General features: G+C 43.8%; 1 protein-coding gene and 1 long non-coding RNA gene across 6 annotated transcripts in view; one reads left to right on the forward strand and one right to left on the reverse strand.

Annotated features, from left to right (window-relative positions):
* SEZ6L (seizure related 6 homolog like) overlaps nucleotides 1-24,326 on the reverse strand; it is a 142,664-nt gene that overhangs the window by 64,884 nt on the left and 53,454 nt on the right. For 2 of the 5 annotated variants that reach the window (XM_053368462.1, XM_053368461.1), the window contains exon 3: nucleotides 232-930. In XM_053368462.1, coding sequence (XP_053224437.1) covers nucleotides 232-930 — 699 coding nt within the window. Of the gene's footprint in view, nucleotides 1-231; nucleotides 931-1,625; nucleotides 1,646-3,714; nucleotides 3,734-7,781; nucleotides 7,958-24,326 lie in introns of those variants that run through there. The other 3 variants (XM_053368463.1, XM_053368465.1, XM_053368464.1) reach the window with 3 other exon arrangements.
* Nucleotides 1-24,326, forward strand: part of LOC128403582 (uncharacterized) — a 100,945-nt gene that overhangs the window by 31,756 nt on the left and 44,863 nt on the right. The gene's annotated exons all lie outside the window — the stretch shown is intronic.

Consider the following 24,326-nt stretch of genomic DNA (forward strand, 5'->3'; position numbering starts at 1 on the left):
CATCTCTGACCCTTCTTCACTGATGGGATTTGGAGTCCAGCATCCTCTGGAGGGAACCCCGTGTGCGACCCCTGCCTCAGAGTATGGGAAGGCAGAGGAATTTGGTAACGAGGGGAAGTCCCCAGGGGGCACAGGCAGCGCCTGGAATGACTTTCCCTCCCTGCTGACTTCTTGTGTGCAAACCCAGCATTTCTGTCACAATGACATCATTGCAGAAGTAAGATGTCTTACTTGGAGTTTGCTCAGTGGTGATCACAGTGGTGGTGATGATGGTGGGTGTGGTTGTGTCTCGGCCCTCCTTGGAAAAAGGCCCCCTCTTCGTTTCATCCTCTGGGCTCTTGACGGGAATCTGGGCTTCGCCCTCTGGAAAGGCAGCCACAAGCGGCTCTGTGGCTTTGGGGCCGTGAGAGAAGGTCTGTGGGATTGTCGGCTGCATTGTAAATGGTGAGATTTGAAACAGGGAGTGACTGGTCACCTCACGGCTTCCTTTCCTGCTGCCCCATGAGGTCTGCTCTGGCGTTGTGGGCTTCTCCTTGTGAACTGTAGCCATCATGTCATTGTTGTCCCCCCAAGTGTGCAAGTGGTCTCTGGAAAGGGATGCCCTCGATGTTGGCAGGCTGGGCTGGGCAGCAGCTGTGGTGGTTCTGAGTTTCTGATGTTTCCTGGCTGTGTTTCCTTGCTTGGAAGAGGATGGCTTCTTCTTGGAAGGTTGGATGTGTCTCGTGTTGGTGTAAGGGGGAGCTGTCAGTTTTGGGGACTCACCCATCTTATTCATTGGGAAAGCAAAGATGTCCTCTGTTGACAGAATGAGACTCTCAGGGGTAGGGTATCTTGACTCCATGTTCTCTCTTAGCAGTGTGTTGTTGGTGAACTCATCCGAGTGGTGTGGGGATGCCTTCAAAGAGTCCCTCTCCAATCCAGAGTTTATGCCTGTAACAGAAGGTCCAGAGAAAGAGACTTAAAAGCTCTGGCGTGCATTAGGTACATTTGCATTGAAGGGGGTTGGACTAGTTGCCCCTTGGGGTCTTGGCAGAGGCCAGGAACACTTTGCTCATCTCATAGGATCATAGACTAGTAGAGTTGGAAGGGACCCCAAGGGTCAACCAGTCTAGCCCTCTGCAATGCAGGAATAACAGAGTCTTTCCTCCCCAGGTAAAGGTGGCTTTCTTCCAGACCTCTTGGCATCTGTAGCATTCCCAGCTTCAATGTAGCTTTGCCAGCCTGGGGCCCTGCAGCTGTTTTAAGAGCACAACTCTCATCAGCCCTAACATCCTCTGCCTGGGTTGGTTGGGGCTGGTGGCAACTGCAGGCCAAAACATTCGGAGAGAAAAGGCTACTCTAACGCCTCCAAAAGATGGTGGGCAATGGCTTTCACTCAAGATCTGAATGTAGCCCCACATGCTGAACCTACTCAAGTTAAGCAAGACAGTTGACTTGGAAACTACCAGTAAGCTATGTCAAATCTCAGGTGCTTGCATCAAAACCCAGAGCTCTTTAGAAGCTCTTTCTCTGTATACAGATGGTGGGCATTTATTTCAATGTGAAAATAATAATAATTTATGTGCTTGGTAGGAAAGCACAGTATCCTCTTGGGTCAGGAAAACTTTGCCATCCAGCATCAGCACCTGATCAGGAAACTGGCCGTGCAGGACTTGCTGTAGTGATGCAATGATCCTAAACAGGACTAAATGGCCGCAAGGTGTCATTGCCTCTTAGTCAATGGCTGTCTGCTTGGAACTGGTCCCAGGAAAGACATCTGAAGGCAGCCCTGTTTAGGGAAGTTTTTAATGTTTGAAGTTTTATTCTGTTTTAGTCCTCTGTTGGTAGCCACCCAGAGTGTCTGGGGAATAAATAAAATCATCATCATCATCATCTTTGCTCAGTCAGAGATTTTCCATGTCTGGCATACTAATGGGTAATTTATTTGCTCTCTTAAAAAAAGCCCCTTCACCTGTGGTTTCACTTGGGGTTGAGGAGAAGTGCCACCTTCAAAAAGCAAATACAGAACCGCCACATGCACACACCAATCCACAGATATGACAAATCCCCTCCTGCATTTCAAGCCTCTCATTTCACCTCAACCCAAAGCAAAGAAGCCCACTTGCTTTCACAGAAAATCTTAAATTGAGTGAGATTTGGCCAGAGTGGGTTTAGCACTCTTCCCATGTACGTGCCATCAGACCAGAATGGCTAAATGGTTGTTTGTGCTCTTCCTCTACAGTTTTAATGCTTTTGCTTGAGCTGCTATGGCAAATTGTTTTCCATAAAAGAGGCTTTGGAAGTCACCTCTGTGGAGCACAGTGGGTGGGAAGAGAGCCCAGTGCCCCTCTTAGCTGCCCTGCCCTCAGTACAGAGAGGAAGCCAATAATAAAGAGCAGCAGTGACAATGGCAGGCTGATGAGAAAAGTGGCATTCCGCTGCCTTGCTGCCATAGCTCTCTTTCAGCGCTAAGGAAACTCTGGAAGGTCGGGAAAGTGTGCGTGGGTGATGGGGCTGCTGGCATTTTTGCAGTTCTGAATGGGCTCCTGGGTTCCAAGAGCAATCTCCATGCTGGGTGCCTGCACCAACCTACGCACCACGTCAGAAAGCCCACGCTAATGTTGCCAGGGGGTGCATCCAAGTGGAATCCCCCTAACCGAGCAATGCTCTCAAGGGAAAGCGACTGCAGGAACCCACTTGATGAAATAATTTCTGAGCTGGTTAAAATGGAAAAAAACAAGGGAACTTGAATGTGCGCAAATAAAGAAACTTTCCTTTTGAACCCTTTCAGACTCCTGTGCCTCCTTCACCTTATCACGTTCCTTTATCTTTAAAAGGAGGCAGAACAGGGGGGAGATGAATGAGCATGCAAGGCAGGAAAAGGCTGCCTTCAAAATGACACTCCCCACCTTCTGGCTTTGAGCTGTCTGTGCTCCGGTTTGGTGGGAACAAGCATCTTTCTCCACCCCCCCCCGATTTCTTTTTTAAAATATCAACTCCACTAGATATTGGGCTGCAGGCTCTTAATTTCTTAAGTAAATCAGTTGAATTGTTTAATCAAATTAGTTAATGCTCTCTAGGCCTAAACTCAGGACAGCACACTGAAAGGCAAATGTTCTTTCATTGCTGCAGACTTGGTGATTAAACTTTAAGAAAGGATAAAACATACATTGCAGGGTTTGCTGGGTAGTGATGATCAGTTTTGGTGAGGCATGGCACCCCCCACCCCCAGTAAAACACCCCATCCTCTGGAGCTTGTGGAGAAATTTCACTGTCCTGTTCCCCCCCACACACACACTTTGGCCAAATGGATTTTATGGTAAGGAGATGACATTAAATAAATGTCAGTCTCTTGTCAGGCCCTCAAACAAGAACCAAGCAGATGCTGCTGCTCCTCCTCTTCTAACTTGCCTTCAGAGCTGTGTTATGGCAAGGGCGAGGGCCATTTGGGCTGGTGGTCACCGGCTGGAGTAAGTAGAGTGTCTGTGCCAGAACCACCTTTGGCTTCTCCTTGCCATCCTTGGCCAGCAATCAATGGATTTGGGAAGTTTCCTGAATGTAATAAGTTATTGAAACCCACGTTGGAAACCTGTGAAATCCATACATTGTGTCAGTTCATTGATTGGTGCTTTTTTGTTTGATGTTTTGAATAGAATTTATTCTCACTGTAAAATAATTGATGGCCAGAGAACATTTGGTGTTGCCCTGAGAAAGCAGCAAGGAATTGTTGAGTACCCAGGATGCAGGGGACTCGAGCATCAGATCTTGCTGGGTGTTGGTGTCACTGGCAGGCAGCAGAAGCATTTCTTGGCTGAGTATGAAAACCTCAGCGCCTGTGTGGTCTGGACCTTTTCCAAAGCTGCAGGTGCTCAAGCTCTCCCCGCTGGAAACAGAAGGAAGAGGTTGCCATTTCTTTGATAAAAGCGGCGTTATCTCATTAGTCTTAAGAACTAAATCATAATCTTGTTGCAATTAATTACATAAACACCAGGCAAGGATGGGAGTGATAATCAGGAAGGCAGGAAATGCTGATGGAATTGGCAGATTCCCTGCAAGGCAGTAAGCTGAAGGATTTGTGGTGCATTAACGAACAGAGAATTGCCAAAATCTGGTGGAAGGGGGATACATTATCTCTCTGAAATTTGCAAGATGGAGACATTTCTGTGGCCAGCAGAAGTGACTAGGAGCTTTGCAATTGCTAATCCTGCTCATTCTAGCATACCCACAATTTGAGGTGGGGGATAAATTCATTTGACAAATTTGTACTTCCCGAATAAATAGGTAAACAGAAATGCCTGTTTCTGTTGTGGGTCTCCAAACCGCCCAAATGCCTTGTCGATCCAAAGGATGCAGACAAATATGCCTGTGTAAGAGGAAAGTGTTCTGGTGAAAATAATGCACAGAAATGAATTGCATTAAGGAAAACTGAAATGTCTATATACACAAAATGTGTCCAGATGCTTACGTGAACTCTTCTTCTTTGAAAAAAATTGCTTGAATTAGGCCAATGGCTCATCCTGTTTTCACAGCGGTCACCCAGATGCTTGTAGGAATCCCACAAGCAGGACCTGGGCACAAGAGTCATCTTTCCTCCTGAGGTTTCCAACAGCTGGCATTCAGAGGCATTGCTGAGATCAGCTGTGGTGGTATAGAACATGGTGCCCGTGCAATTTCCAACCTGATAGGCAGAATTTCAGTGGCAAGAACAGAGAAATGCCCACTGGTGTGTGTGTCATTCCTAATGACTGGGTAATGGGTAAGGAGCCCATCACAGTGAGGGATGGAGAGGCAGTCTTTTGCTGCTGTTGAACCTCTTGGATTTTCTAGATGGCTCTGCTCCACTCAGGAGCACTGTGAGGAATGAGCTCTGGAAACCCATTACCCTGAAATTGAGCTATTTCCTCCTGGAGGGTTTGTTAAATATGATTAGAAGGGACCGTCTGATTAAAGGTATTCAGGTTGGAGCCAAACAATACAAATTGAAGGCTTTTGCAGATGACCTAGTTTTGACGTTACAGGAGCCAGAATCTAGTACGAAAAGAGTATTAGAACTGATTCAAGAATTTGGTCATGTGGCAGGATTTAAACTGAACAAGTCAAAAACTAAAGTTCTTGAGAAAAACTTAACACCGATTGAGAAAGAGAGGTTTCAGAAAGAGACAGGTTTAACATTAGCTAAGAAAGTAAAATATTTGGGGGTTAATAGGACTGCTAAGAACTTAAACTTATTTAAAGATAACTATGAGAAATGCTGGACAGAAGTGAAAAAAGACTTAGAAATATGGTCAAATTTGAAGCTTTCCTTGTTGGGTCGAATTGCAGCTATAAAGATGAATGTATTGCCAAAAATGTTATTTTTATTTCAATCATTGCAAATTTTGGACAAGATGGACTGTTTCAAGAAGTGGCAGAGAGATATTTCTAGATTTGTCTGGCAGGGCAAGAAGCCCAGAATAAAATTCAAAATATTAACTGATGCAAAGGAAAGAGGCGGATTTGCCCTGCCAGACCTTAAACTTTACTATGAATCAGCAGCATTCTGCTGGTTGAAAGACTGGCTGCTTCTTGAGAACACGGACATTTTGGACCTAGAAGGTTTTAACAATGTTTTTGGGTGGCATGCATATTTGTGGTACGACAAGGTCAAAGCACATAAAGCATTTAAAAACCATATTGTCAGGAAAGCATTGTTCAATGTCTGGATAAGATACAAAGACTTACTGGAAAATAAAACCCCAAGGTGGTTGTCACCAATGGAAGCGAAGGCTCAGAAAAAGCTCAATATGGAGGCCAAATAGCTGAAATATTGGGAAATACTGGAACAAGAAGGAGATAAATTGAAATTGCAGAGTTTTGAGAAATTAAAAGATAAAGTGCGAGACTGGCTTCATTATTATCAAATAAGAGAGGCCTATAATTTGGACAAAAAAATTGGCTTCCAGGTGGAAAAATCAAAATTGGAAACAGAATTGTTAGATCCCAAAACTAAGATACTTTCAAGAATGTATAACTTGCTGTTGAAATGGAATACGCAGGATGAAACGGTTAAATCTGCAATGATTAAATGGGCACAAGATATTGGTCATAACACTATGTTTGCGGACTGGGAACAGTTGTGGACCACCGGTATGAAATTTACGGCATGTAATGCCTTAAGAGAGAATATTATGAAAATGATATACAGGTGGTACATGACACCAGTCAAGCTTGCAAAAATATATCATTTGCCCGCTAACAAATGTTGGAAATGTAAAGAAAATGAAGGTACATTCTTTCACCTTTGGTGGACGTGCGCAAAGATTAAGGCTTTCTGGGAGATGATCTATAATGAAATGAAAAAGGTATTTAAATATACCTTCCTGAAGAAACCAGAGGCCTTTCTCCCGGGCATAGTCGGCCAATTGGTGCCAAAGAAGGATAGAACTTTCTTCATGTATGCAACAACAGCAGCAAGAATACTCATTGCAAAGTATTGGAAGACACAAGATTTACCCACCCTGGAAGAGTGGCAGATGAAGGTGATGGACTATATGGAATTAGCGGAAATGACTGGCAGAATCCGAGACCTGGGAGAAGAGTTGGTGGAAGAAGATTGGAAGAAATTTAAAGACTATCTTCAGAAACACTGTAAAATTAATGAATGTTAAAAATGATGTTGGATTGAAAATAAGAGGCACTAGCAACAAAGTTAATGAGAATATGCAAAAATGAGTTGATAATGGATGAAAATATAGAGCTATAATATGTTAAGATATAGAGTTAAGATAAACGAAAGAGGGTAAGGATTTGCTGATTTGATTATTTAAATGGGAATACAAAAAGGGGAGGTGTGAGGAAGTCAAGGAAACAAGCTAATGAGATTAAAGTTACAAAAAATGGGTTTGTTTTTAACTCTTTTGTATCTATTTGTTTTTTGTATTTTGTATTTTTATTTCTCTTTTTTCTTTTTTATGTATTTTTGTATGTTTTTTCCCTTTTTTGTATTTTGTAAATCTATGTTTTTGTAAAATTTCAATAAATATTTTATAATAAAAAAAAAGAGAAATTGAGCTATTTCCTAGGAATGCAAGAAGCTGTTAAGGGAAATAAATGGCTCCTTTCACTAGTTTTCTTTCAGTAAATGGCTCAGCCAAAGAAATAGGCAGCTCCTGCTGCATTCGACCAAAACTGATGATGGGAGATGGCAGCTCTGGGTCTAGCAGGAGGGGAAGCTAGAGGGAGCTGGGAGAAGCCACCTCCTCACCCCATGCCAAAAAAGTCCTCCCTACTACTTTCCAGATGGACCGGATTCCCTCCTCTTGGGGTACAATGGCTGGATCAGGCCAAAGGGGGCCTATCTAGTCCACAATTATGTTCTCACAGTAGCCAATGATGCAAAGCTTGTCACCAACATCACGAGCAAAAGGCTGACGCCACTAGTCCTGGTCTTCCTCAGAGCAGACCCATTGAAAGGAATGGGCACCTTTGGTCCATTTATTTCAATGGCTCAGCCTCTGGGTCAAAGTAGCATTGGATACCACCCAATACAGAGTCATCATGACTGATAGGAACTGATAGCCTCCTCCTCAGATTGGCCTAATCACATTTTAAAGCCATCTGTGTTGGGGGCCATCCTTACATCATGCGCCACAGTAACTCAGAAGTGCAGGTGCAGTGCTGAGAGCAAAGAAACCTTGATTCTGTGTCCATCTCCCACCTCTGCACAGGGTCTGTCACGGAGGAATCTTGCAAGGACAGAGCCAAATCCAGCAGAGGGGAGTCCTTCGCTTCCTCTGGTCCTGAGGCAGCCAAACAGTCCTTACCCTTAGGATGTTTCTCTGAATCTTTCATCAGAATTGCTTTGCCGCCATTTCTGCCAAGTTGGCCTAGTCCTGCTCTCTGGAGTGACCAAGAAGTCTGCTCCATCTTCTGTCTGACAGTCTGCAGGGACGCCTTGCTTTTGAGGTGAGCGTGGTCATGCTGGGGCTATCCAAAGTATCTGTAGGGCACCAGGTTTGCAAAGGCTGCATTAAATAACCACCTCAATATTTAGAGTTAACATGCAACTTGGAAGCTTAGCTGTAATGGCTTTAGGGGTTGCTTGTACGTAAGTTACCGCCGCTCTGGGCTAGGTTGGCTGGTTAAACCGTTTCTCGCTGGACAGCCATCCACTCCATGGCTGTTCAGTCGCTGGCAGAATCCGTCAGTGGGCGTTTCTTAAACCTCTTCCAGCAAAGAAGTTCTTTGACGCCAAGTCGCCGCCTACTTTCCCTGCGCGGAAGTCTTCTGCGCAGGGTGGGTGTGGGCAGCGGAGGACCTGTGCTCTCCTCGCTGGTCTCCTGCGAAGAGTCCTGGAGCCCCCTCTCTGCTTCCCCCATCGGCCCCCCTCTATCCCTGGTGTTGCGCTGATTTTCTTCCCCAGCCGGAGACCTGCCTCTCTCCCTGCTTGGCCCCTCTCCAGCATCGCTGTGGAGCCTCGCCTCCTCCGCTAGTTCCGATGGCAGTTCCCTGACATTAGCCAAGTCAGGTTATTCATGAGCCAGGTCCAGGGTTCCGGTATTAATTTACAAAGCCCTGAACAACCTAGGTCCCAGGTACCTCAGGGATCACCTGAACCCTTGCATGCATCCCAGCTTGATCACTAAGATCAGCCGCAGGAGCATTGCTGGTTGTTCCCTGAGTTGGTGAGGCTCACTCGATAACTATCAGAAACTGAGCCTGAAGTGTCATTGGCCCAGTCCTATGGAACTCTTTCCCACTGGAGATTCAGTGTGCACCTTCTATGTCAACTTTTAAATGTCTGCTGAAAACTTTTCTATTCCCCCAGGCCTACACAGGAAATTAAGAGCACATCCTTCCACAATGGTTAACTGGTGTCATGTTTTTATTGCTATAACCCCTTTCCCCCATATAGACACAGTGGTGTAAAAATATTGAAATAAATAAATAGGGCACTGGTGGAGGAGCACACTGTACCCAGGATGTAATTACACCAAGACTCTGAGCTTGGAAAACAATAAAGCTAAGTTTGTTAAAGGAAATACCGTACATGCTTGATAGGAAAGATCTTATTACAGTCCAACTACGGTAGAGCCTAGGCCTGCTCTTTATTCTCAGCAGGAGAGACACAGAAAGGCATCGCCTCTCCTGGATCTCTTAGGGTGGGAGGTTGGGGGAAGAGGGGGAAGTTCCCAGGGGAGGGCTGGGAGGGTGGAACAAGGGTTAAGATACAATTTTGATAGAGGGCTTTGTATTTTCTTTCACTTTTTTTCCTTTTGATTTTCTCTTTTCTTTTTAGTTTTGCTCTTTTTAAATTTAGATTAGGTTTGCTTTTATTAAATTTTATTATTTAATTTTTTTAATAAATAAATGATTTTTTTAATTTTTTAATAAAATTGATCGAACATTGGGGGGGGGGGGCAAATATGTCTTCTCTCCCAAGGAGAGCAAGGAGGAGGAAGGCGAGGAAATGAGGTCAGCAGCAGTTCCTCTCTCTAGCTATACCCATCCATGCAGACACATCAAGCTACAGGGCAAACCGAGTTGCATCCCAACACAACCACTGTTTCTGTACCTACTGCCATTCACTCTGAGCGCATTAACACTAATTGTGCAGCACTGAAGTGCACCAAAGTGTTGGAAGGAGATAGAATAACACAATATGTATTATTATGTAGTTTTCAATTTCATTGTTCCGCAAGGGACAATGACAATAAAGATATCGTATATATATAAAGAAAGAAAACTTTTTCTCCCCCTTTGCTTACCTCAGCCTGCGAGGTTTGTTTGCTATGTGCATTAAAGTCATTTTCAAAATCCTTTAATGAACTAATTTATGAGAAAAGAAGGGGGATTAAAATTTATTTCTGAAAAGCAGTGTGTTCCCCCCACCTACCCACTCAGTGGAGGTAAAAATGCTTCCTGAAGGGGAGTGAAAGGCGGGATATCAAATCTAAACTCTTCTTCTTCTTCTTCCCAAGATTGTTATTTAAAATGGTTGTTGCCATTTAAAATAATATGACTAATTTCTCATTAGATCCTTTGCTAGAAAGCACTGGAATGAGCCGCCTCTTCAACAAGGCATGAAATGAAAAATGTAGCACCACGAGCCCATAATGAGATCCATTCAAACCACTTAATTTCCTAAAGACACTCTTGTTGGTTGACTCTGCGGGATGAAGTTGGTTCATATTGAAGCCAGAAAGAGTGGCTCCCCCATTTGCCACCCCCCCACCTCAACTCCATGAGGATCCAAGCAGGGGCCTCGGCGTTTTGCTGCCTGAGGTGGGGCAGCCAAGAAGGACTCCCCCATCTCCCTAGCCCCCCCAGGCCACGAGGCCAGCCCACAGGCCCAGCTTGCTTAGCATTCCCTTCCCCCAGGCTGGTTGCCTCCTACCTCGCTAGCCTTCCCCAGCCGGAGACCCCCCACAAGCCCACCGGCAGGGCATGAAAGCGACAGCCCTCAATCTCTCCCTGTAACCCTTAAGAAGTCCTGCTGGGTCCAAGGCACAGCTAGCCCAGCAGCTGATGGGAAGCTCCCAAGCAGGACAGGAACTTGTGGCAGGGAGCTGCTGGGAGCCTTATTTGCTGTGACAATTGCTACATCCCTTTAAGAAACCACCTGCCTCCTGGCAAACTTTCTGAGATTGGCAGAGGAGGCCTTCTTGGTAGTTCCACCACCCTCAGAAGCTTGGGGGCTGGGGGCTCAAGGGAATAAGAGGGCCTTGTGGTGGCCCCAAGCTTGGGAAATCCTTTCCTAGAAAGTTACATCTGGAAGTCTCATTGTACAGGGAATGCTGAAAGTGCACCTCTTTCCCTCAACCCTCTCAAGATGTGTGTTTTCAAGACCCGCCTTATTTCTGAGATTATTTCAAACTGCTTTTAATATTGGGCTTTGTGTTGCTACCTGCCCTGGGACCTTACAGTGAAGAGTGAACAACAACAACAACAACAACCGTTGTCTTATGGGAGTGAATGCCACAATTTAACTCTGTGCTATGTGTCAAAGTCCTTCGTTTTGTCTCCTGAATTTTCCAACAACATTCTTTGGCTACAGAGGGTAGGACCCAAATCAATGGATTCCAATGGCAAGAAAGGTGATTCTGACTAAACCCTGGAAAGAATTTTCTGAGGGCAACAGTCATTGGGCAGTGGAACAGACTCTCTCTGAAGGTGGGGGACTCTCCTTCACTAGAGAACAAAAATGTATCCATACAGGACGGAATAAATAAAAAAATTTGTCCAGTAGTGTCAGGGAACTGCCATCGGAGCCTAGAGTGGAGGTAAGGCTCCCTAACGATGCAGGAGAAGGGACCAGCAGGGAGAGAGAGCAAACTTCCTTCGAGGAAGGAAATAGGAGGGACACCAGGAAGCAAGGGGGGACTGCGGAGAGAGGGCTCCAAGACTCTTCCACAGAGACCAGCGGGGAGAGCCCAGGACCTCCGTTGGGCATGCCCACTCTGCGCAGGAGACTTCCGCGCAGGGAGGCTAGGAGGAGACTTGGGGTCAAAGAGTTTCTAGGTTGGAAGAAGTTCAGAAAACACCCACTGACGGATTCTGCCAGCGACTGACACAGCCATGGAGAAAGGGCTGTCCAGCCAAGGAAAGGTTTAGCCAGGCAACGTTGCCTAGAGCTGCAGCACCCTTTACGCACAAGCAACCCCCAATTCCCTTTACAAGTAGCACCTTAGAGACCAACTAAGTTTGTTCTGGGTATAAGCTTTCATGTGCATGCACACATGTTTATGCACATGAAAGCTTATACCCAAAACAAACTTAGTTGGTCTCTAAGGTGCTACTGCACATTTTTATTTATTTATTTTGACTACGTCAGACCAACACGGCTACCTACCTGAATCTAGAGGACAGGACGGTGCATTTTACATTGAAATATGGGACAATCCTGTATTATACAGGACAGGTGGCAAACCCCAAAACTTTTCTAAGGGAGTCCCTGTGTTGTATTCATTACACAAGAACCCGGGGGTGCATGCCGTAACCAATTCCATTGTGTACTTGCCAGGCTTGAGGGAGGCTGAAATAGCACAAGTCTGTCGGTAGTTCATTTTCAGTAAGAAACCCTTTTCAGTAATCCGGAGCTGCTTCAGAACAAGCTTATCTGATCTATACCCTGAACAGGGCCTTTAAAACAACGTTTAAATAAAGAAAACAACTTGCAAGGTTAAACCCAACAGGCTCTGTAAACACACCAGAGGCACACAAAGGACTCATTAGATTTTAATATGTGTGTCAAGGTAGAAGGCTTTGAGAGACACATCACATCTTTTCAGCTAGTCTGGAAAGATGGTGTTGGAAATCACGAGTGTGTGAAGCTGATTAGGATTTTTTTTTTAAGGGGGGGTCACCGTGCGGGATGAGGTACACAAAGTGAATATGTTTGCAGATGACATCCTCTTATTTTTACAAAATCCAATAACAGTCCTCGAGCCACCTAAGCAGCAGTTAGAAATGTATCACAGGGTAGCAGGATTGCAAATCAGCTATTCTAAATCCGTGCTTCTTCCTTTCAATTTAGATGACACTACAAGAGACTGGTTACTAGTTAACTCTCCATGTGCCATAGCACATGGAAGATTTAAGTACTTAGGTATTAACCTCACTGCAGACACAAAGCAACTGAGACGCAGAACATAGATATGTGGACCACATGTTTGGAGCAGCACAGGAACACCGTCCTAAAACCATTTTGACTCCCAAGCTGACCAAGTGTTTCTCTGCAAGGAGGGAGGGGGTGAGGGAACCTTCCTATTGTCTCAGGAATTGGGTAATCACCATCTCAAAGGAATGGCCAGACTACCAGGAAAGGCAATCAGATAAGGCATTATCAGATAACTTGACAGACAGGAAAAACAACATTCAAATTTCTGTTGTAGACTGCCTTTTCTCCTATCATACACCCTTCCACCTCCTATCATACACCCTCCCCCAGCGGCAACTCCATGGGCTCATTGGATCCCCTCCAACTTCTTCCTGCTCGGCGGAGAAGTTGGCTCTGGGCTAGGCTCCTCTTTTCTGGTAGTTAATCCTATCTCTTCCTGACTACTTCCTTCACTGGAAGCTGGCTGGGCTGGCTCATTCATGACAGGAGGCTTCCGAGGCCAAGGAGGAGGGGGCTTCAAAAGAGTGGGGAAAGGCTATAGTAGAGCCCCACAGACATGAAGGTGTCTTCATCTGCCAGGGAAAGGAAGATGCACTGGTCACACATAACATGGAGCCTTGGTGAGTCTGTTTACAGAGAGAAGAGGGTTTCTGAGGACAATGGAAAACTGAAGGTGGAATGCTGCACCTGGAAGCCCTTCTGTTCGAAGCTGGTTTGTGCACAGACAGCTTTCCGGGTCATTGGCCAGCATGACTAAACTGCTTCTGCCGCACAGGACATCTGAGTACCAGGGTGCACAGAAACACCATTTACCTTCCTGCCACAGCAGTACCTATTTCTCTACTTGCACTGGCATGCTTTCGAACTGCTAGATCGGCAGGAGCTGGGAAAGAGCAAGGGGTGCTCACCCTCTTGCATGGATTCGAACTGCCAATAATCTGATCAGCAATCCCAAGAGGCTCAGTGGTTTAGATCACAGTGCCAACCACATCCCTACAATTAGCAATAGCTCAACAGTGGAAGAACCAGACTGAAATACCCCATAACATGTGGGAAAATAATTTCTGGGATACAGCAATATCTGAGCATCTCACCAGACACAGGAGGGCAATTAAAAGCGTAACAAATAGAGATACCTTCCAGGAAATGTGGACCCCTTTTGTTAACTATGTTAATGACAAAAATCATGACCTTGTTAAACCAACCATTCAATATTCTCTGTGGAAAGGTTACATTAAGTAATATGTTTGAACACTGAATGTGTAAGTTTATGTCTAGAGTCAATAGATAGAATAAACACTATTAGATGTACTGCTGGATAAGTGTTTAACAGTTCTTATATTTGTATTTGTTTAAAAACTAATAAAAATTAGTTTTAGTTTTTTAAATGTGCTGCTTGAAAAAGTGCTTTCTTTTCTCTGTCCTTCAGCTTCCTTGGATGTCCACATGTTCCAACATTAGAATGATGCAGCTGTTCTTCAGTCCTGCCACAGGGCTTGCAGTGCTCCTCCATCAGGCTGCCTTGCCTAAATTTGGCGCGTCCTCCTCCGACTCCTTCCTTCTATCTGTCCCCAAGCAACACACTTGTTTCTCTTCCTCTTAATTCAGCCTTCCCCACCTCAATTTGTATTCAACTTGCACAGTTGCCTGCAGAGATCCACATTAGGAGGCAAAAAGGCTTGCATCTCTAATGTGCTGGGAGACTCTCTCTCCGTGTGTCTGACTGCAATTCAGGTGAAGGGGTGATCTTAAGCTGAGGTGGGGCAAGATTTATAAGCAGAGGAAGTTCAGTGAATGTGTGCATACAGAGGAAGGGCAAACCATGGGCAGGGAGTGAGGTAAAGGAGTTAGTCAATAAATACACCATGAAGAAATGGAAGAAATGGAGCAGGAAGACTACTGTAGCCCACCCAGGAGGGACATACATAAGTGAGGCACAAAAATAGACTCAGGTGGTGAGGGGGCATGGAAGTGTGCAAATATTTGTGGGCTGCAAATTCTTCCCCTATTCCTATTCCTCATTCCACAGCCTATTCACCATGTTATATAGTTATAGAACAGCAAGCATGTGGCTAAGCTTTAGTTTTGCTACCTCGGGGTTTGAGAAGGCCCAAGGCAAGACCCCCTCTATGAGGGCATACCAGCTAGGGTTGCCAGACCTCCAGGCCTGACTGGAAGTCTCCAGGTTTGCCTGGACCCCTTCAGGTGGCAGCGGAAGGGCTTGAATCTCTAGGTGGGCGAGATTGCCTTTAAGAAGAGGAGGAGGAGGAGATGACTGTGTGCAGCTTGCAGGCTTCAGCCTGGCAGGAGCTGGCTGCAAATTGTTGCATGTACAACTGGAGAGGTTTTCCCCCTCTGTTTCCTCCTCCCATCTCCCAATTAACCTCCATCTCCAGGGCTCAGTGATGGGAGGGAGCACAGAGGAAGAATCACTGGGGCCTACCACTCTGTCTCAGGTTTGGATGCTGAAATCTCAGGGTCTGGGATAGTCGTGACCCGGCAACCCTACTACCAGCTCTCTGCCATTATCTCCTCCTCCACCTCATGGCTGCCATCTGCCTGCTTACCAGACAAAGAGACAAAAGTGGGCAAGCACAATGGATGCTTTAACTGAGATTCCTGCACTGCAGGGGGTTGGAATAGATGACCTTCCAACTGTACAATTCTATGATTTTATGATCCGGAGGCTGTGAGAATCACTGGCCCCATCTCCCTTCTTCCTCATCCAAGTGCATCTTCTTGCTTGACATACTTCTGTTGCCCTTTCCCCAAGCCAAGTAGAAAGAGATCCTTCCATGTTTTGCTCATCCCCCATTCCTAGCTTGCATGTTCCTGGCACCTTCTTCTTTCCTCTTCTGGGGCCCCCGAGGTGGCAGGGGCTGTGTATTCGTGGCCCAGGCTGGTCTTCCTTGCCGTGGCAGGCCACTTTGCACTGCATTAAAATTCAGAAAGAAATGAGAGCACCCTGTCCACTGCATTAAATGTGATGAGAGCTGGCAGCTCCTTGCCACACACCTGCAACTATGATAATGCAACTCATGACAAATAGGTGATTTATGGTCCATCATGCACACTTAAATTAGAAACACAAGAAATTTGGCAGGAGGGGGCTGGCACCATCCAAGCTATTTATTCTCCCATCCTCTCAAAGGCCTCCTCCCCCTTGCAGCAGGGGATCTGAATCTGGGCTGCTCTAAGACATGGGTAGGCAAACTAAGGCCCAGGGCCTGGATCCGGCCCAATCGCCTTCTCAATCTGGCCCACAGACGGTCCAGGAATCAGCGTGTTTTGCATGAGTAGAATGTGTTCTTTTATTTAAAATGCATCTCTGGGTTATTTGTGGGGCCTGCCTGGTGTTTTTACATGAGTAGAATGTGTTCTTTTATTTAAAATGCATCTCTGGGTTATTTGTGGGGCATAGGAATTAGTTCATTTCCCCCCAAAAAATATAGCTTGGCCCCGCACAAGGTCTGAGGGACAGTGGACCGGCCCCCTGCTGAAAAAGTTTGCTGATCCCTGCTCTAAGAGGTAAAGAACCATGAAATCCATGAGCATCTACAATATGCTGGGCTGGAAGCAGACTTTGCACTTATAATGATGCATAGAGGCAGTGTGGCATAGTAGTTAGTGCCGGGTTCATCAACCTTTTTGGAGCAGTCAGCACATTGTTGAGTGTGTGTGTTGGGAGTACCCATGACAAAATTGCTGCTGTGGGGAAGGGCTTGCCATGACATAAAAGGGCTTCCATGGGAAGGATAGCATCTTAGAGAGACAGCCACCCTTGGCAGCCTTATGCTTACCATGGGAAGTCAGCTAAGAACATGAGAAGAGCTTGCTGGATCAGCCAATGGCCTAAGGTTACCAGATTTTTTTCAATGAATCCGGGGACACTTTTCAACTTCAATGGATTTTGTATGGGGACTGATTTGTAAATCTGGGCACTGTCCCCGGGAAGCAGGGACGTGTGGTAACCTTACAATAGCCCCTCTAGTCCAGCATCCGGTTCTCCCAGGAGCTAGCCAGGTGCCCCCAAGGGAAGCCCACAAGCAGGTAGAAGGCCCCAGGTTCAATCCCCACAGGTGAAACCATGGAAAGTCACTGCCAGCAAACTTTGAGAAAAGACGAAAAAAATAAAGGGAGTCAGGATAGGAGAAAAACCATACAAAGTTAGAGCACATGCAGATGATTTGATAGTAACAACTGAAAACGCCAAACAAAGTATTCCAGCAGCTATAGAAATAATTAACAAATTCGGTAGACTGGCAGAATTTAAAATAAATTACAAAAAACCTAACTTATTAGTTAAAAATATGAGACCTGAGGAGAAAATGATTTACAAGAAACTACGGGTTTGTAGATTAAGAATAAAGTAAAACATTGGAATTTGGATATCCACAAAATGTATTAATCTGTATCAGGATAACTATATAAAAACATGGAACGAGATAAAGAAGAACATGGAAATTTGGAATAGACTCCATCTCTCCCTCTGGGGCAGGATCTCAGTAGTTAAAATGAATATTTTACCAAAAATGATATTCCTGTTTCAAACCATTCCAATTCTAGGAGGAATGAAATGCTTTAAAAATTGGAGGAAAGACATCGCCAGATTCATTTGGAATGGAAGAAAGCCAAGAATTAAACATCAAATACTTATAGACCAAAGGGAGAGGGGAGGTTTTGCCCTACCTGAATTAGAACTCTACCATGTGGCCACTGGGCTGATATGGACCAAAGACTGGATTACTTTAAGAGATGACAGATCTGCTGAACCTTGAGGGTTTTAATAACTGCTACGGCTGGCATGCATATCTAATTTACGAAAAGGTGAGGGTACACAAGGTATTTTTAAATCATATCTGACAGACTGGTTGCAATATTTTCAGATAAATGAAAGACTAAGTTTGGACAGAAAGGAAGGTCTTGCAAAGGAAGCATCTAAATTCGAAAAAGAATTAATTCAGCATAAAGAAAAATACATCTCAAGAATGTATAACCTCCTCTTAGAATGGGTGGTGAAAGAGAAATTAGTAAAAGGGGCAATGATGAGATGTGCACAAGAACTAGGTTATAATATATACATGGACCAATGGGAGAAATTATGGAGGGAGGATATTAAGTTTACGGTGTGCTACAATCTTAGAGAGAATATCATGAAAATGCAATACAGGTGGCACCACACTCCAGCCAAACTTGTGAAGATGTATAAAAACAGATCACCAATCTTCTGGAGGTGTAAAGGTGGTATAGGGTCATACTTGCACATGTGGTGGGAATGCACAGCCATTAAAGAATTCTGAGAAAACATCTACAATGAATTAAAAAAGCTATTTAGGTTTTCATTCAAGAAAAAAACCTGAAGCCTTCCTCCTAGGCATAATGCTGCCAGAAATCAAAAAAGATGTTAGACCATTATATGCCAGTAGCAGCCAGGATTTTAATCGCAAGAAAACTCCTACGATAAATGAGTGGCAGGTCCAAATGATAGAATATTTGCAACTGGCTATGATGACAGGGAGAGTTAGAGGGTAACCCAATACAGAAGGTACAGAAAAAATTGATTATTTTTTTGGGGGAAAATAAATTTTATTTAACATTCGACAATAACAATAAATCAACAATAACGAATACATCAATTCATTACATTTGACTATCTTTAACAATAGTTAACAAACTACAAAACATCACTTTAGGAGACAAAAAGAAGAAAGTGTCATCACGGCCAACTGCAGATATTCTGTCATTTGGACCTGCCACTCATTTATCGTAGGTTTTTTTATATATTGTGGGTTTTATATATCATAGGTTTTATTAATTTTTTAACATATCAATTCCAACAGTCATACAACATAACTTCTCATCTTATACAATATTTTAGACTTCCGTCAACACTTCTGATGATTTTCCGTTGTCTATCACAGTATTTTTCGTTCTATAGGACGCAATCTCGCCACCGATCCTGGACCTGTTCTGGGGGCTGGGGTCGGGGGAAGCTCGGGCTTCCCCCGTCCCCAGCCCCGCAAGCTCCAGGAGCAGCGGTGAGGTTGCGCGCAATCTCACTGCCGCTCCTGAACCTGTTCTTGGGGCTGGGGTTGGGGGAAGCCCGTCCCCAGCCCTGCAAAGCTCTGGGAGCGGTGGCGAGGTTGCGCGCAGAATTTTGCTGAATAGCCCCTGATCAATGCCTTACATGTATCCCAGATCACATTTCTGTTTATGCCTTAATCTGTACTGAATTCAAAAAATTCATCTATCATTCTTTTTGCTCCTTTTATTATATTTTTGTCATTTAATAAGGATTCATTTAATCTCCATCTTCTTCCAATTTTCCCGTTTGCTTTTAAACTTAGAAGTAGTGGATTGTGGTCCGATATAGTTTTTGGTAAAATCCCTATCTTATCTGTTCTCCCAAGTAGCTCCTTAGATAGGCAAATAGCAACTATTCTACTGGCAGATTTATTTGGTTCTGAAAAATAAGTATAGTCCCTTTCTGTTAGATGCTTAAATTCCACGCATCTCTTAAATCCATATTTTCTACCATTTCAGAAAAAACTGTGGCAATTTCCCTTCTTTCCCCCCTCTTTTTCCTGGTGTTCTATACAACTCTGGATTTATTACCCCATTTAAATCTCCCATGAGGATTATTTTTTCTTCCATGTATTCCAGCAATTTTTTTTTCTAATTCCTTAAAAAATTCTACCTTTTTCTTGTTGGGGGCATATACTCCAACTAAGATGATTACTTCCCCTTGACTTTTAATTCTGATTATTATTATTCTTCCACTGGAGTCTTTATGTAACAATTCCAGTTCAAGGCTTGGTTTAACGTAAGTCATTATTCCTCTCTTTTTTTACTTGATCTGAGGAGATAAATGCAGATCCTAACTTTGGGTTTATCAGAACTCTTCTATGGTTTCTGTTGACATGCGTTTCTTGTAAACATATGATATCAAGCTTTTTTCACCAATACATGTTCTATATTGTTTCTCTTTTTCTTTTGATTTAATCCATTTACATTCCATGACAGTAATGTTAAATTTGTATTTTATTCGTTAAAACAAACAAAAATAATTACAGTAAGAAAATTTTAATAATAGTGTGAAGTAGATTTTGTTGGAGTTTCTAGTCACTTTCAGAATTTCGCTCCGGAACCACAGGTTTAGGACTGGAGTCACCATCTTTTCTGTGTCTTTCTCCTCCTAACTCCTTCCAATATTTCCTCCAGAAAATATTGGCCTCCTCAATTGTTTCTAGTTTTCTCCTTTTCCATTTAAAATTGAAGGAAATTTCTTCCAGGAATTCCCACTTATAAAATATTGATTTTGCTTTAAGAGCTTTGGTCAGAACCTGGAATTTATTTCTTTTTTTAGTAGATGGGGTGGTATTTCTTTCAGAATTATAATTTCATTTCCCTCGATTTTAAATTTTCTTTGGTCTCTTGTTTGTAAAATTTGGTTTTTTAATTTGTTCGAAGTGAATGTAATTAGACAATCTCCCAGCCATTTATTTGCCCTGGCTTCTTTTTAAAATTTACTCTAAATACAATCTTGGTGTTTTTTATTATTTCCTATTCTTCCAAGTCTAACCAAGTGGCCAGTACCTTTAATAATTATTGTTTGTATATTTTCCTCTGGGGTTTCTGGGACCCCCAATAGTCAGAGTTTTTCCTCTAGTCTGCATCTGTAGAATAGCCATTGCGTCCCATGTTGCTTCTTGCATTATTTTAAATGCTTCATTTTCCTCTTTAGTCCTTTCCCATTTTTTCTTGTTTTCTCTAAATTCTATTGAGGATTTTTTGGATGTTTCTTCCATATTTTGTGTTTTATTTTGTAGTTCATGCACTGTTTTTGTTAGTTCATTATTTTTTCCTGTAAGGTCATTTATGTTTTTTTTCAGTTCTACAATTGATTTTGTGTTTTCGTCAATTTTCCTACCCATTTTATCTAATATATCATTGATTCCTGTAACCTTCTCACTCAACTCTGTTTTTAATTAACTAAAGTCTTTTTTCATGTCTCCTGTATCACTTTTCAAAGTCCAAATTAATTATTTTAAATCCATGTCAGAATCAAATCCAGAATTCCTCCTTCCGTGCTGGTTGTGCATAGAAGATGTGGGTTTTTTTGATGGCAGCATATTTATCTAGATCAAGGGAAGTAATAGTGCCACTGTATTCTGCTCTGGTCAGACCTCACCTGGAGTACTGTGTCCAGTTCTGGGCGCCACAGTTCAAGAAGGACACTGACAAACTGGAACGTGTCCAGAGGAGGGCAACCAAAATGGTCAAAGGCCTGGAAATGATGCCTTATGAGGAACGGCTAAGGGAGCTGGGCATGTTTAGCCTGGAGAAGAGGAGGTTAAGGGGTGATATGATAGCCATGTTCAAATATATAAAAGGATGTCACATAGAGGAGGGAGAAAGGTTGTTTTCTGCTGCTCCAGAGAAGCGGACACGGAGCAATGGATCCAAACTGCAGGAAAGAAGATTCCACCTAAACATTAGGAAGAACTTCCTGACAGTAAGAGCTGTTCGACAGTGGAATTTGCTGCCAAGGAGTGTGGTGGAGTCTCCTTCTTTGGAGGTCTTTAAGCAGAGGCTTGACAACCATATGTCAGGAGTGCTCTGATGGTGTTTCCTGCTTGGCAGGGGGTTGGACCCGATGGCCCTTGTGGTCTCTTCCAACTCTATGATTCTATGATTCTATTCTATGATTCTACCCTTATATCTTCCATTTTTTAAATTTCAGTATTTTGTTATTTCAGCATTTCAGTATTTTTGGGGGGAGGGGGACTGAGTATTTCTTAATTCAGAATTTCCTTTTTGAATTAAATCCCTTAATTTCAAAAATACTCCACAGTTCGTTATTACCTTATTGTCACCTTCTGAGTCCCTTTTAACACCATTAAATTTGAGGCTGAACTATTTCTCTTGACACTTCTTGATGCTTCTTATACCCTTGTTACAGTCCACCCAGTCTCATTTCAAATTAACAGTTGAAAAATAAACAGTGAGAATTAAAATTATAAACAATTAATTGTATTTCCTCCTACAATAAATTATATAATTCACTTTAATATTCCCAGTTCCCAAATTTGACCTCTTCTGCTAATAAAGTGGTACCTCGGGTTACAGACGCTTCAGGTTACAGACTCCACTAACCCAGAAATAGTACCTCAGGTTAAGAACTTTGCTTCAGGATGAGAACAGAAATCGTGCTGTGGTGGCGTGGCGGCAGTGGGAAGCCCCATTAGCTAAAGTGTTACCTCAGGTTAAGAACGGACCTCCAGAATGAATTAAGTTCTTAACCCGAGGTACCACTGTATATTATAAATTCATTACTTTTTAAATCTTTTATCTATTGCCTTCTAAATTCTTTTCCAAAAATTCCAAAAATTCTTTATAGACAATTGTCACCTATCTTACAATCAACTTGTATTATTGTCACTTTATGTTATTACCACTTAATTCATTAATTGGTTTTCTTATTATCCTCCATCAACGGCTATTCTCGTTCGCTTCTTCTTATTCTTATATTATTGCTGTCTCAGTCCCATTTGAAGTCTGTCTCTCCCTCTCTCTCTTTTTGGTTGCAATTATATTTTCTTCTTCCAGTTCAACCAGAAGCTCTTTTCTTTCCTGTTTTCTCTGGGTTGCCTCTTTTATTCAACCTCCTCCTGTGGTTTCCATCATCGCCAAGGGTGCAGGTCCAAAAAGCCAACATTTAACCATTTATACAAAGCAATACAAAGTGAGAGCTGGACCATAAAGAAGAGTGATCGTCGAAAAATTGATGCTTTTGAATTATGGTGCTGGAGGAGACTCTTGAGAGTCCCATGGACTGCAAGAAGATCAAACCTATCCATTCTGAAGGAAATCAGCCCTGAGTGCTCACTGAAAGGACAGATCGTGAAGCTGAGGCTCCAATACTTTGGCCACCTCATGAGAAGAGAAGACTACCTGGAAAAGGCCCTGATGTTGGGAAAGATTGAGGGCACAAGGAGAAGGGGACAACAGAGGATGAGATGGTTGGACAGTGTTCTCGAAGCTACCAACATGAGTTTGACCAAACTGCGGGAGGCAGTGGAAGACAGGAATGCCTGGCGTGCTCTGGTCCAGGGGGTCACGAAGAGTCAGACACAACTAAACAACTAAACAATACCACAAAGCAATAAAAAGGAATACAAATGAACTGGTGGGTTTATTTTTCCCCTCTTTTGTCCCTTTTGTGGCTTACTGCTGGTTTCCTCTTGGTATTTAAATCCCTTCAGCCAGTTCTTTTAGTCAGTATGCCGCTCTTTCTCTTTGCTTTACTCTCTCCTTTTTGAGGTAAAGTCAATTATGGCAGATTTTCTAAAGTTTCACTCCGCTTTTTTACTGAGCCTTGCATTAAGTAGCTGTGCTAAAGTTCAAATACAATGAGAATAAACTCTGTTTATATTTCCTGTTGGGTTTGTTTTTTGTTGTTTTGCTGTTTACATAAGTTGTCTAATTGGCTTTGCATTCAGCTCTTGTTAAGACTTCTCTGTTTTAGGTTGTTCACATTGAATATCGTACTCCCCTTTATGCACTTTACTCTTTTTTAGCCATTTGTTTCCTTCTACCTCGGGGAGTTATTTTCAATCGCCAATTAGTTACAGTTGTAAAGTAGAGTCTGGAATTTTTTACCACACTCTGTGCCATTTTGGGTCTGAGGCCTCTTGTTGTGGGGGAGGTCCTCTCCTTGTATCTGGGCTTCCTCCTCTATCACTTAACAACAGAGAAAGGGAAATCCTTTTGACGCTGCTGGAACTGCTTCAACTCAGAGTCACCCCCTGAGCTTTTTTTTGGGTCGCGTAGCCTCCGTGTCGCCCCCAAACCCCCTTCAACAACCGCTCCTTCTCTGGAGAGCCCATGGAGCATGCCCGTCCTGGTCACGGTAAAAACCGGAAGTCCAAAATCAAGAATGGAAAATTTTTAAGGAGTATTTGAAAAATTATTGTAACAACAAAAATCTTCTGGCAGAACTCAAATGATTCTTGTAAAATAAATAGTACAGATAACAACTCTTTTCTTGATAAGAACAAAGAAAATAACATGTGTCAGAGGCTCAGGAGCAGAAGAGCAGGGGAGAGAGCAAATAGAGAGCGGAGGAGAGGAATCAGAGGGGAGCGTAGGGGAATATGACAGTGGACCGAGAGATTCCATGAGCTTCTCCAGCGAATCAGAAGATTCCCAGGAGGGGGCGCCTATGGTAAGGGCGAGGCGAGTCCCAGGGGGACGATCCATAAACAAGGAACCAGAGGGGAGTCCCAAAGGAGTAGCGGAGGAGTAGGGCCAGTTCCCCCACCAGAGCACAGTGGGGGGGAAGAGTCACGTGAGTCAGGACCAGCTTCTCCTCCATCGGGGAGTGGGGAGACGGAGGGAAGGCCAGGTCCAGCTAGCCTCCCCGAAAGGGGGAGCAGTGACACAAGTGTAACGGTCAGAAGGAAAGTGGGAGGCTGCGCGCGCGCGCCAAGTTCAAATGTGGAGGAGCGCGGGACAGCAGAAAACCTGGATTGGGAGCCAGGTCCTAAAGCCAGAAGGAGGGGGGGAGAAGAGTCAGCAGAATCAGCGTCAGAGGAATCTAGGAGGGCTGAGACTCCGACTAGCAGAAGGACCCAGAGAAAGAAGGAACAGAGGAAGAGGTGGAGTAAGGCTAGAATCTTAAGCTGGTGTCAGGGGGGAGGAGATTCAGATGGGACTGCTACGGTCTGATGGATAGACGTAGCGTTGC

The sequence above is a fragment of the Podarcis raffonei genome, chromosome 16, assembly GCF_027172205.1.
Source record: "Podarcis raffonei isolate rPodRaf1 chromosome 16, rPodRaf1.pri, whole genome shotgun sequence".
NCBI lineage: Eukaryota > Metazoa > Chordata > Lepidosauria > Squamata > Lacertidae > Podarcis > Podarcis raffonei.